We start from the raw sequence: 14,948 nt of genomic DNA on the forward strand, positions 1-14,948 counted from the left end.
TTATTCCAAAAAAGTAGTAAAACATAAAACAAAAACTATATGTATTTAGTATCACTGTAATTGTACTGACCCAGATCATAAATATATTATGTTATTTATACCCAAAAATGAACGCCATAAAATAACGTAAAAACGCAGTGGCAGAATTGCCGTTTTTCACATGTCCCTCGCAGAAAGAGTTAATAAAAGTTAATCAGAAAGTTATGTGTACCGTACCCCAAAATGGCACCATTAAAAACTACAACTTTTCCCACAAAAAACAAGCCCTCATACAACTATATAGACGGAAAAATAAAAACGTTATAGCTCTTGGAATGCGAGGATGAAAAAAGGAAGAAAAACACTTGGTTAGTAAGGCCAAAAACAGGCTGATCACTAAGGGGTTAATGCCAAATAATAATTTGAAAAATCACTAAAATAAAGTGGCCTAAATTGGAGGAAATGCTCCTCCTCCCGATTTATTCAAATAATAATTTGGCATAAAAATGATGTGAATGTTTTCACTCTGCCTGTACTTGGATCTGCACTGAAGCTTACCGGGAAATGCTTTGCTCTGAACATGTGTGATACATTATTCCAATAATGAAGCATTGTTTAATTTGGACAGCGAAACATTCAAACATCTGACATTACACTCAGATGGGTTCACAAGGGGTTACATTAATTAAACGTGGAGATGAGCGAATTTCATGCTATGAAATTCGTTAACGCTTCGTTTGGTGGTAAAAGCAGAATTGCGTTATGGATCCTGTTACCACGGACCATAACGCAATTCTATGATGGAATGCATAACGGAATGCCTCTAAAGGCATTCTACGAAAGATACGACGGCAGCATCTCCAATCCAATAAGGCTTTATTCACACACGGTGCATGAGACAGGACACACGGTCCGGTTACAGCAACGTTTCGGTTACATAGTAGCCGGTTACAGCAACGTTTCAGGTACATAGTAGCCTTTATCAAGCTACTATGTAGCTGAAACGTTGCTGTAACCGGACCGTGTGTACTGTCTCATGCACCGTGTGTGAATAAAGCCTTATTGGATTGGAGATGCTGCGTTCGTATCTTTTGTGGTTGATGACGTCATAACCCCTATGGATCAGGGTAATTGGACTGGCTGATGCATTCCTGACACTCCATAATTGAAGGTATTGTGTGCTGCTCTACAAATATCCTATTTAAAGGCATTCCGTCACAATAGAAGTCTATAGCCTGCATAATGGATACGTCCCGTTTCCGTTATGCAGGAGACGTGGCGTAACCACTCTGAGGGGGCTCATATCTGGCATAACTACTGTGAAGAGGTACATATCTGGTATAACCACATATATCTGGCCATAACTACTGTGAGGGGGCATATCTGGGCATAACTACTGTGAGGGGGCATATCTGGGCATAACTACTGTGAGGGGCACATAATCTGGCCATAACTACTGTGAGGGGGCACATATCTGGCCATAACTACTCTGAGGGGGCATATCTGGGCATAACTACAGTGGGGGGGGGGGGGCACATATCTGCGCAAAACTACTGTGAGGGGGCACATATCTGGCCATAACTAGTGAGGGGGGCATATGGAGGCATAACTACTGTGAGGGGGCACATATCTGGCCATAACTACTGTGAATGTTGGGGCACTAAGGGGACTTCTGTTTTGGGCAGAGTTAAAGGTGTGGCCTAGTATGGAAAAAATTGTGCCACACATAATGTCCCTTTTTGTGTTTTTCTAAAGTTAGGTGGTATGCAGTGGGTTAATATGCGACCGCTACTTCCTAATATGTGACCTGCGCATCCTCTCAGAATTAGGGTACAAGCACAAGGGTGTCAATAGCCAAATCTGTTACCCGTCATGGATGTTGCTGTGGACCCGGCACTTAACCATATGCATTGTAAACTTGGAAATCTGCAGCACACATTGAGGGGCAGCAGATTTACTCCATACTGCTGGCGATTTCTCCTGTGGATGGGAGTTGGGAAAACCTCCTCCTTTGCAGGGAACTGTAATAGGCTGCAGATTGTCCACCTCATGGGCACATGCTCTTCCTGATCATATCCATAAAGTAATACACCAATAGGTCTCTATTTCTGTTCCCTGAGCTGTGCCCTACTCTCTGCCATCCTGAGGGTGAGCCTCAGCTGCGGGCATCAGTCCTGGTAACAGCCCGAGTGCCCGCTGCCAAGCCAAACACAGCAAGGGCTGACAGCCCGCTCCGTCCTGAGCCTGGGAGCGCGGCATCAGCATCCACCAATCACCAGCCAGCCTGGATTCTCTGCGCGTCAGCCATTGGCTAGGGGCAGCGGGTGGGCGTGGCCTTCGCTCTTATACAGGACGCACTGGCAGTGCCAGCGCTACAGCGGAGGAGTTATCGCAGGGCGCGCACCATGGTGTTCAATGTCAGCGAGTGGGACGGACCCCTGAAGCTCAGTGATGTGGACGAGAGACCAGCGTTTCCTCTGACGGTGACCCATGAGACGGTGTGCATAGACCAGCTGGGCAAAGTGCTGAAGCCTTGTCAGGTACGTACATCATTGCCCCATCTGTCCCTTACACAAGTGAGCGGGCGTGCAATGGGGCACTGCAGCTGACAGGAGAGTAATAGTACCATTGTATGGATAAAAGATGCAGTGCCCATGAGGATGCCCACATACCATAGATGCCTATCAGCTATGAGACTCCTATCCAGAGGTGTAGCTAATCTTTCCTGCACCCCAGGCAAAGATCCAGACCCCCCACCCCTTAAGCTTAGAGCTGTTCAGACAAGTTTTAGCAAATACTTGAGTTCCTCATGTGATGACAATTCAGAAGCAGCAATTCTTGCGATGTACCTTGCTTTTACTAATCCAGCTTAAAGTATATAACATTACCAGCAGACTGCTATAAAGGAGTACCCCCCACCAAATGGAGCCCAGAACTTGAAGACTGCCACCTCTCCTGACTAGGGATGAGCATTATGGATTCCGCTAGCACAGACCCTTATGGTCCTTGGTAGCGGAATCCATAACGAAATTCTTAGATAACACGAACCTTGTATGCCGAACTTGAAACGCAAGTTCACTCAACACTACTCCTGACATGTCAGTTTTAGCAGGGGCGTACCTAGAGCATTTGGCACCTGGGGCGAACCCTTTGTTTGGCACGCCCCCCCCCCCCCCCCCCAATTTCCGCTAACTTGTGCCCAAAAAAAATGTCTGAATGGAGCCTTACAGGGGGGTGATCAATGACAGGGGGGTGATCAATGACAGGGGGGTTATCAGGGAGTGTATATGGGTGATCACCCCCCTGTCATTGATCACCCCCCTGTAAGGCTCTATTCAGACGTCCGTATGATTTTTTACGGATCCACGGATACATGGATCGGATCCGCAAAACACATGCGGACGTCTGAATGGAGCCTTACAGGGGGGTGATCAATGACAGGGGGGTGATCAGGGAGTCTATATGGGGTGATCAGTGGTTCATAAGGGGTTAATAAGTGACAGGGGGGGTGTAGTGTAGTGGTGTTTTGTGGTACTTTACACAGCTACCTGTGTCCTCTGGTGGTCGATCCAAACAAAAGGGACCACCAGAGGACCAGGTAGCAGCGTCTAATATACCTGTTAGGGGTTAAAAAAATCACATCTCCAGCCTGCCAGCGAGCGATCGCCGCTGGCAGGCTGGAGATCCACTCGCTTACCTTCCGTTTCTGTGAGCGCGCGCCTGTGTGCGCGCGTTCACAGGAAATCTCGCGTCTCGCGAGATGACGCGTATATGCGTTGCTGTGCGCAGCGCTGCCACCTCCGGACCGCACATCTGCGTTAGGCGGTCCGGAGCTGGTTAATAAAATAAAAACCTGCACCCCCTTAAAAAAAATCACTTTCCATCTGCACCAAAAAGAAAAAAAAATCCAAACCCCCATCAATAAAATGAACAAATCCTGCACCCCCCCCCCCTAATTACACCCTCTCTTCTCCCCTTAATTACACCCCCTCCCTCCCCACCTTAATTACACCCCCTCCCTTAATAACACCCCCCCCTTAATTACACCCCCTCCCTCCCCACCGGCGGCGTACCGCCCATAGAGGCAGACCACGCCACTGCTATGGGGCCCGCGGCACTGGGGGGCCCGTAGCGCAGATAAGGCCCCGCCCACTGATGACCTGCAGCCGGCTATGCGGCTGCTTTTCTCCCCAGGGCCGGGCCCCCCCCATGTTTAGCTGAATCGCCTCCCAGAGGCGCTGCTAAGTCCTCAACACCCGCCCCCCTCCTCAGCGCTGCGCTCTGAAACACCCGATCCTCCTCTCGTCGGCGTCCCAAATCCCGCGCAGGCGCAGTGCCGGCGATTGCCTGCGCCTGCGCTCTGATAATACGGCTGAGGGCAACAGCTTCAACATCGTCACTGGGCTCGGCGCATGCCCAGTGACGATGTTGAAGCTGTTGCCCTCAGCCGTATTATCAGAGCGCAGGCAATCGCCGGCACTGCGCCTGCGCGGGATTTGGGACGTCGATGAGAGGAGGATCGGGTGTTTCAGAGCGCAGCGCTGAGGAGGGGGGCGGGTGTTGAGGACTTAGCCGCGCCTCTGGGAGGCGATTCAGCTAAATGATGGAGGCGTTAGTAGTTTTGATATTTAGGCGGGCACGGCACTAATCAGAGGGGCACCGTTCCTGGGCACCGTGGAGAAAAAAAAACGCCCCTCTGGGCTCCAGTCCTTACAGCGTCATTTGCATGTCCTAAGAATCGATTTTTAGAAGAAAGGACAAGACTGACATGGAAAAGAAGAACACAGATGGAAAAAAGGTACTTTATTAAACATGGATCCATGAGTACCTTTTTTCCATCTGTCTTGTTCTTTTGATTGTGAGTCTTGTCATTTCTTCAAAAAATCGATTCTTATGAGATGTAAATGACGCTGTAAGGAGCCCAGAGGGGCGTTATTCTTTCTCCACTGTGCCCAGGAACGCCCCTCTGAAGTGCCGTGCCCGGCTAAATTTGAAAACTAATAACGCCTCCAAGTTCATCTAAATCGCCTCCCAAATCCGATCCTCCTCTCGCTGGCATCCCAAATCCCGCGCAGGCGCAGTGCCGGCGATTGCCTGCGCTATGATAAGATGACTGACGGCACTGCGCCTGCGCGGGATTTGGGATGCCGGCGAGAGGAGGATCGGGGTGTTTGCCGCAGAGCGGCACTTAGCCGCGCCTCTGGGAGGCGATTTAGATGAACTTGGAGGCGTTATTAGTTTTCAAACTTAGGCGGGCACGGCATTTCAGAGGGGCGTTCCTGGGCACCGTGGAGAAAGAATAACGCCCCTCTGGGCTCCTTACAGCGTCATTTACATATCATAAGAATCGATTTTTTTGAAGACATGACAAGACTCACAATCAAAAGAACAAGACAGATGGAAAACAGGTACTCTGTTAAACATGGATTCATGAAAAAAAAATTGGGGGTAAATTGCTAGTGACAGATTCCCTTTAAGGCTACTTTCACACTTGCGTTCAGAGCGGATCCGTCTGGTGTCTGCACAGACAGATCCGCACCTATAATGCAAACGCTTAGATCCGTTCAGAACGGATCCGTTTGCATTAACATGAACAAAAAAAAAAACAACATATTTTTTTTTTTTGTTCATGATAGTGCAAACGGATCCATTTTGACTTTACATTGAAAGTCAATGGGGGACGGATCCGTTTGAAAATTGAGCCACAGTGTGTCATCTTCAAACGGATCCGTCCCCATTGACTTCCATTGTAAGTCTGGACGGATCCGTTTGCCTCCGCACGGCCAGGCGGACACCCGAACGCTGCAAGCAGCGTTCAAGTGTCCGCCTGCTGAGCGGAGGACAGACGGAGCCATACTGATGCATTCTGTGCGGATCCGCATCCACTCAGAATGCATTAGGGCTGGACGGATCCGTTCGGTGCCGCTTGTGAGAGCCTTCAAACGGAACTCACAAGCGGAGACCCGAACGCAAGTGTGAAAGTAGCCTAACATGGCACCCCAAATAAGGAGACCTGCAGGCTGCAGCAGATATCCCATGTGACAGGTCACCCCCAGGAAACCCCTAACAGTTTCTGTAGGTCATGTATAAATTTATTTAATGGGGGTGTGGCATGGGAGGAGCAAAGTCAGGAAGTGGGAGGGGCCATGGTGGGTAGTGGGCGGGGTTAAGGGGCCCAATTCAGATTTTTGCTATGGGGCCCAGTGATTCCTATGTACGCCTCTGCTCCCCACCTTAATTACACTGTACACCCCCCCTTAATTACACAATTATTTACTTTACTCGTCTCACATTTATTTTGATGATGCCCGTCCGGCCGTCCGACTGCTGGTATAATGCATGGATCCTTCCGCTTCTGATCCGTGAAGGCGGCGCGGCGTCAGCGTCGTGACGTCACGTCATGTTGCACGCCGCCCGCCACCGCAATAATCCTTCCACCGGACCGAAGCCTGCGCCTGGCGGAGTCGTGTCGCGGTGCAGCAGTGGATGGAGCCGGGGACGGGTGACTCAGTCATGGCACCCCCCTTGTGAGTGGCACCCGGGGCGGCCCGCCCCCCCTTGGTACGCCACTGAGTTTTAGTAAATAGTTTTTGCGCCAGATTTTTCATTTTTAATAGGGGTAACAGGAGAAAATGCCAAGCACAATGTGTTATCCATTTTCTCCTGAATACAGCAACGCCCCATCAGGGGCGTACATAGAGAAGTAAGGGCCCCATAGCAAGGATATAACCAGCCATCCCCCCCACCCCCAGGACAGAAGGGTTTCCTCCTAAATCCTTTTCAATGGCCCTTGGGTCACTTTTCCACCAGTTATTTACTGGAGACTGAACTTTTTCCTCTCCAGTCGGAGGCAGTGCCAGTAGTAAGAGTAGGGATGTTTCGTCAAAGTGACAGGTACCACGCCCCTTTTACACGCCCCCTTTTTATATAGTTTTATATAGTTTGATATCAATTTTATATCAAACTATAGACTTTTTATATCTATTTATATAGCTTGATATCAATTTGATATTAAAATATAAAAATTTATAGGACTCGCTATTAAAATTTATAGGGCTCGCTATTATTTATAGGTCTAGCGATTAAAATATTTAAATTTATAGGGCTCGCTATTATTTATAGGTCTAGCTATTAAAATATTAAAATTTATAGGGCTCGCTATTAAAATTTATAGGTCTAGCTATTAAAATATTAAAATTTATAGGGCTCGCTATTAAAATTTATAGGGCTCGCTATTAAAATTTATAGGGCTCGCTATTATTTATAGGTCTAGCGATTAAAATATTTAAATTTATAGGGCTCGCTATTATTTATAGGTCTAGCTATTAAAATATTAAAATTTATAGGGCTCGCTATTAAAATTTATAGGTCTAGCTATTAAAATATTAAAATTTATAGGGCTCGCTATTAAAATTTATAGGGCTCGCTATTAAAATTTATAGGGCTCGCTATTATTTATAGGTCTAGCTATTAAAATATTAAAATTTATAGGGCTCGCTATTAAAATTTATAGGGCTCGCTATTAAAATTTATAGGGCTCGCTATTAAAATTTATAGGGCTCGCTATTATTTATAGGTCAAGCCATTAAAATATTAAAAATTATAGGACTCGCTATTAAAATTTATAGGTCTCGCTATCGCTATTAAAATTTATAGGACTCGCTATTAAAATTTATCGTGTTTGATATTAAAATGTATAATGCATGATATTTTAATATAATAGTATTAAAAATCAAAACAATGACAAATATAATTTGGTTAAAAAGCTTTATTCATTTTCCTTATTTACAAAATCCCCGTAGGGACAGACACGTTTGACTGTAATTATAGCAGCGTATACATAACCGTTTCATGCGTTTTGTTACAAATGATAGCACAATACGGTCATTTTTTCTAAAATCGTTAGTGAACATTTTTAACACATTTTCAAAAGAGCTCCCTTTAGCGAGGCATTGCAAGATATAGATACAGTAATGGCCGCAGACCGTACTAACGGCGTCTTGTATTTGTCTGTTTTGGTACCTTATAGTCTTAGAATTTTTATATAAAAACTGCATAAACTCGCCCGGAAATATTTCATTTTCGGGGGATAAACCATAACTATCAAAAAAAATAGATATATCATTCGGGTATAATATAATTAAAATCCAATGCTTCCCCCGCTGATACGAATTATCCGTATTTACAATGTAGGCCGCGGGCCTGTCGATGATCTTACCCCCCGGTAATAAATCACACGGGAATACACCTTTAAATATGCGCCTGGCGTTAATATCAGCTTTAATAACACATGCAATTTCATAATTATTCATGTCTATTGAAAATCATATAATACCTCACGACGATTATTTATTTCAATAATATTTTCATGAACGTAATATACAATCATATTAATTGTGTTCGCAATCGGCTCGGCAAATCTAATTTCAGCTCGCAGATTGCCAGTTTTTACTAGAGAGAAATGACCGCCGGGCTCCTGATCCGGCGATAAATCAAAAGCGAACAAAGTGTAACCGTTCAAAAACTCGTGTCGATCGACTGATAAAGCGTTGTCGGCCTTGTGTTTCCCCGAAATATGTACTAGTGACATATATTCACGAACAGCTGACTCGTCTTGGAAGTTAGGTTGAAAAGGTTTTGCAGGTATCTGTTGACCATCCAAATATAAGGCTGCATAATTCACATTATAGTGGTTGAAGCACAAAGGGTTTCTTTGGTAACTCCCGGAAAATGATTCGTTATCCACAAATGCTAGTATTACTGTTTTTGGTAGGTTGCCGAGGAAAAGATTCTCGTGGTTACATATGCGAGTACCGGCGGGGACGCTATACACTTTAAGCGACGCCCGATCGATCGAGTACTTTGCGTTAGCGGTTAACAGAGCACGACTGTGACCGATTCTTACAGCGGGCGATACTTGTACTCTTTTGACAAACAGGGAAGCGTGCTGTATCTGTACTTTAAAATGTGCCGCCTCGGCCGACATAAGGCAGAAAGTGTCTTTGTTTCTTGTCAATTTTATCTTTAGATCTAAACCGTTCAGTATTAACTTTGGTTGATTAAATATATCGGCGTAAATGGGGCCCATTAATTCAACACTCCTAGAGCGGGCTGAATACTTTGCTCTCTTGCTGAAGCCGTCATTACGCCCGTCGAGAACCCGGTCATCATGATGTCCCGCTGTGTCTTTATAGAATAAACCGGCTGTAAATTGGGACGCTAAAGTTTGTGAATTATAATTTATTAGGGACTCTATATACGCTCTATACGTATAAAGGTTGTCGCTTCTTGAAATCAACGTGTCGCCGAGCGTTATATCCAGCTGATTAAAAAGACTCGCTATAGGGTAGTTAATAAGTGCAACGCGGGATCCTTCCGGTATGGGGGTGTTGTCAGGACTAACGATTTTGCAAACGACGTGTAACAATGTGTTATTAAGGTCGTAACAATATTCACCGCTGCCCGTGATGTAGAATTCCAAAGGTGCATTGTCAGTTATTGCGGCGATTGGCTGCACCTCTACATAAAGCGATTTTTCAATGCTTGTTTGGGTAGGTGGTATTTGAAAGATATCCAACTCTGATTTGGCGTACTCGGCGGAGGCGTCATGCACGAAAGCCATAGCGTCTAACTAGAAGATGTCACTCGGTGAGCGACTTCTTGTTTTCTGGCGGCGACGTCTCTTAGGTTGTGCTACTTTATTCATAAAAGATGGTAAGACAAAGGCCGCTCGTTCACGTTTTCTTTTACGCGTTTTTTTACGTATTTGAACGACACCAGAGCCCTCCTGGTTCTGCGCCGACCTATTTACACGATCCATAAAGGCGGTCGAAGCCGTAGTAACAACGTCTTTAGCGATGTTACGGGCGGCTGTTTTCACATGTGGTTTTGCAAGCTCCAAACCTCTCTTAAATAGGGGAACGACACGGCGGAACAGACCCCGAAATAACCCGGCGAGTCCAGAACCATGCATGAATTCAGTACCGTGGAAGCCGTCCAAGCCATGACCGGCTTGCGTTATGTAATAATGCGTATAAGCGTCCGGGTCACCGTACACTCTCTGGGACAACATTTTAGTGCGTCGTCACCGCGCGCGGTCTAAAGTGTAATCGCACAATAGTCTTACCGTATTTGAATTTAACAGGTTTAGCCTGATCCGTCAGTATCGATATTGTAACCGTGTCAAAATGATGTTTACAAACGGGTATATAGTCCGGCCGGTGATACTTTTGCGTGACGATATCACCATTCTTGCCGCCTAACTCGACAGTTCTTAAAAGTTGTACGTAACTATCGCCAACAAGTTGATGTTGGACGATATCGGTACACACAAACAATGTATAAAAACCGGCTTTAATATCGGCATTAATTTTTTTCTCTTTTGATGAAACTAGAGCAAGCCCCTTTATACCACCAACATGATGTTCTAAAACAGGTAATCCGGGTCCTTTGTAGCGGAGAGTGATGTGCTCGGTGTCGACATTCTTGAGCGGCGGAGCTTTCGAATACCCCGTAAGCCCCAAAATATTCCCCAACTTCACACAAGGCATGAACTTGTATGCTGGTGAATTCAGTACATAAACGGTTCTGTCAATATCATCGTATCTTAGACGCAATTGATCGGGAGGTATTTTTATAGATTCAAGCTTGCTATTAATGGCTTTGATGAGATCTTGCATATTGGAGTAATAACCCGATTTAACAAAAAGTTCGCTGATCGTCTCGTCGCGCTGGGCGACGTAGAATACACCATCTCCGGGGCCAAAGGTTTCCCACGTATGTGGATACTGAATCTCCACTAAAGCTACTTCGTAAGGGCCGCGAAGATGCACCGCTTTTTCTAACTTAGTGGTGTAATCGGCGATGCTGTTTTCGGGATAAAGTTTGGCGGAGGCGTTGCAAGGCAGCGTGATAAAAAACGATCCGTCCTCCATAGTTTACAGACGCATCAACTGTTTTTCAGGCACCCAAGAGTTAAACTTGTCAGGGTAACCTATCCACTTTACAAAACACAACGTTTTACCCCGAACTTTCTTCTTTTTCAGTATTTTGTCTATCCTGTAAACGCGTCGCTTGTCGAGAGTTACTTTTTGGACTTCTTCCGGGTAGAACGAGCCTTCAATGAGCTCATCGGACAGGTCTTTCAGCTTATAAAGGGGTCTGAGGCCCCTAGTGTTTACAGCATGAATTGTAAATATCTCGTCCGTATAGGTTTGTTCATACCCCTTTGTAAAAACACCCTTATAACGAACAATTCTGACATGGTCACCTATTTTTAATACCTGTTTAACTTTTTTAATAGTATCGTAACACCCGTAGATATTTTTCCAAACGGTTAAAGAGTTCTCTTTTGACACATCGATGGGGCGCCGCCTTATAGTTCTGTGGTATGTGTGGTTATAACTATACACCAAGTCTTGCAACTTGTCGATGTACCTGTACGTGTTTTGTTCTCTAAGATAGCGCCACATTTTAGTTTTCAGCGTTCTATTAAAACGCTCGACCAACGCTGCCTTAACAGCGTTTGTAGTTAAAAAATGATGTATTTTATAGGTTTCACAAAGATGCCGCATAGGTTTGTTTATAAACTCACGGCCCCGATCAGTCTGTAGCTTTTGGGGGGTTCGGCCGCTTAACTTAAATATCTGCTCAAAAGCGGTAGCCACGGTCGCCCCGGACTTATTTGAAAGGCCCGACACCCAGGCATATTTAGATAGAATATCAACGACCGTCAGCAGGTATTTTACACCATTATTTTCTTTAGAAAAATCCATCATCGACACAAGATCTGCCTGCCATTGCGCATCTATATCAGACACCACAACCTTGTTTCTTGTAAAGGTTTTTTTAACAGGTTTGTATAATGTGTAAGTATCCTCGTTACTCAACCAGTTTTTGACAGAGTCTTTTCTTATTCCAAATTTCCGTACTTCTCTGAATAAGGCGTCAACGCCCCCATAAGAGCCGACAGCTTTTGGCGTGTAGTACTGTTTTCGCAATATTTTGCTTTTTGCAGGCATTTTAGCTGTGTTTTAAACAGCGTCTACTCAACAACACGTCCTAACTGTTTATACAATTTTAAATAATCAAGCTATTATATTTATTGTAAAAAGAAAAAACTGAATACATTTTTATTTTAAACAGTTTATGTATAGTAAATAAACATTATAAGACATTACACACAAATACATTTTATATACAGGCACAGTAAAAATTTATGTAAAACAAATAAAAGTATTATAACATGTTTAATACAAACAAAATTTATATACAATCGCCAAAGTAAGAAAATTTACAACGTTAACCAAGCAGCTTGCAACAAGGGCGGTGGCCTCTTTTTAGGTAGTAATGACCCACGCGGCGATACAGTAGGAGCACTTAATAACCCCGGGGGTGTAAAAGGGCTTCGAGCCACGTCAAAGGGCTCACTCAGCGACCGTTTTTTCAAATTATTTTTGGCGCTCTTTAAGGGGGATCTTTCCTTTAAGAATGTTGAGAGCTATCTCGCCAATAGCCGATATCAAATCATTACTGGCGTTACGTAATATTGATTTTCGGGCCTTCAGATTTGATTTGACTAATGCTTTTAAAAGGTCCCAATTACGCCGGATCCTGATCGACATCCTTACAGCACCAGCGCATCTAACAAAAATAACCGTAAAGATGTGCGCTACCTCATTTTAGAGCTTCTGTTTGCACACATAAGCTACAGGCAGATCTGGTGGGAACAGACCGGTTCTGAGTCGCAGGTCCTCAGGCGTGTCAGATCTTAAATCTACAAGTAAATAGCCGTAAGGCTTGTGTGTAGCATCTTCAAAAGCTTCTAAAAAGAAACGTGTTTTACCGGGGTACATCTGCCGAGCCAACGTAATAACCTGTAATTTATCACGAGGGTTCTTAAAAAGGACCATGTATTTAGTGTTTAAATTTATGGTTCGGCTTTTCTTACCCTGACAAAAAACGTTTTGAACGAGATACATAATGCTCAAATTTCTGTGGTGCACGTATTTGGTGAATGCGTTTTGTATTTCAAGATTTTCACAAGCCGCCTCCATAAGATCATCAACAACCGCCAAATTTACCTTGTCCGTCGGAAATAGATCCGCGTCTGTAAAATTTTGCGGGACCCCCTCGATAAACCTGATATTTGTAAACAAACGGGTTAGTTCATCATACAATTTCTGCCAACAGGCGTAAAACCAAATGACATTATCAGGTTTGTGCGACATTAACGTATCCTTGTGCATTAATACATTTTTAACAAAAAAACTCTTTCCGGAATTTGAGGGTCCTGCTAGAATACATGAAAAAGGGTGTTGAAATTGTGCAGTCATATTTAATAGCCAAAAGGCAGCGTTGTAAAGTCAACCGTCAGCTGTCTCTTTGTGTAGACGCACTTTTGCGTTTTACGTAACGGTCTTGTCTCTATGGTCAAGCGCTTCCTATTTCTGATAATTCCGTCTTGCTCGATGCCTATTGTTTTCTGCGTCTCGGGGTCGCTGTTGTGTGAGTAATCCAACACAAGGTCTTTTAAACTGTCAAAATTAACAAGCCTTGTGTTAGCGACATTGAGTGTTATACCCTTAACCTTCAATACGGTTTTGCCGTTGTTAAGTTTGTAGCCGTAAGTCTTTGGGCCTGCGGACACAAACTCGGTAATGTGGGCATCGTCGGGTATTTCACTAGTTAGTTCACCGAGAAAATCACCCAAGGGTGGTGTCCATTCAGTCCCCTTACTCACGAATATGACTGAGTCTGTGTCATGATAAAGGCAACGTTCCTGTAGCCTGTCTAGTAGCGTGTATAATTCGAGTCTGGCATAGGCGGTTGTAAAACAGGCTATAAAAATGTTTGTGTTTGTTGTGGGTGTAGCGCTCTTTTACATAGCGCCAATTGACTAAGGCCGTATCGTCATCGATGAAATTAACCTCGGAGAGGTTGTAGTACGGCACAAAAGCTAATTTGAAAAGCTCGTCAGGGTCCGTGACTATGCTGGTACGTGACAAGTTAGAACGCTGGCCAAACTTACCCCACAAAGAGTTTAGGAACAGTTTTGAAATTTGTCTTTTTGCGGGGTTTACAGCTATCTTATCAGAGCGCAGGCAGACATCTTCTTTTTTTAAAAATGCCTCTATGTAAGCGGCTTTTTCAGAATCCGTTTTACACCAACTGGGATAACCGGAAGCCTCCTGTTTATCTCTGAGGTGTAATTTGATGTATGGGGCGAACAAATTGTCTGTTGTATTCGGAAAATGCCAGATCTCGTAGATCTCGGCAATCCTGTAACCTTTTTCAACAGCTAAAACTAGATCTATGGTGCACCATGTCCCGGTTAGGGACCGCTCATCGTCTGTGTGACTGCAAATGTCTTTCTGACAACCCAAGGCACATGTGTAACATAGCGGAAACATTAGTTTTTTATTTAGCTTTACAGGGAGGACCGGAAAAAATAAGTCTCTTGGCGGGTACACTTTAACTCGTGCAATGCCAAAGTATTTTTTGATGTATCCAAAATGATCATAAATGATTTTTGGGTGCCCCGCAGGGTATGTCTTAGTTTTATTAACAAAAGGGTACAGACTGGTGAAATCGTAATAATGCAATGTTTCATCGGCCTGCACCTTGTGGTAAAGTTTAATGGCGTTAGTTCGCCCGCCGTAAAGCGCGTCACGAGGATCCAAAGGAGCTGGGAATTTCATTTTAATCAGAAAGTCTTTGACCCCCGAATCGTTTGCAATCATTTCCCGCCACTCGTGTTCCCACAGGACGCGGACCGTAAAGCCTTGTCGCTGTAGTCGACTTTTCCTGACTAGGTAAGATTGGTATAGCTGCCCGTAGGTCGATTTAGTAAGCTCGTTGCTGTCCTGCTCGTTATAACACACAGGACACCCATGATAAAAACAGCCCTGAAATTCAAAAGCGGTGTGCTTACCGTTAACTAAAGCATACCCGTCCAAAAAATATTTATC

The 14,948-nt window shown here is 44.5% G+C and overlaps 1 protein-coding gene across 1 annotated transcript in view; it reads left to right on the top strand.

The window, feature by feature from the left end:
• The first annotated feature begins 2,361 nt into the window (after positions 1-2,361).
• LOC122935080 (phosphatidylethanolamine-binding protein 1-like) overlaps positions 2,362-14,948 on the top strand; it is a 56,248-nt gene continuing 43,661 nt past the window's right edge. Inside the window, exon 1 of the mRNA XM_044290822.1 lies at positions 2,362-2,519. Coding sequence (XP_044146757.1) covers positions 2,385-2,519 — 135 coding nt within the window. The 5' untranslated portion in view covers positions 2,362-2,384. The remainder of the gene's footprint in view (positions 2,520-14,948) is intronic.

This window comes from Bufo gargarizans, chromosome 1 (assembly GCF_014858855.1).
Source record: "Bufo gargarizans isolate SCDJY-AF-19 chromosome 1, ASM1485885v1, whole genome shotgun sequence".
Classification (NCBI taxonomy): domain Eukaryota; kingdom Metazoa; phylum Chordata; class Amphibia; order Anura; family Bufonidae; genus Bufo; species Bufo gargarizans.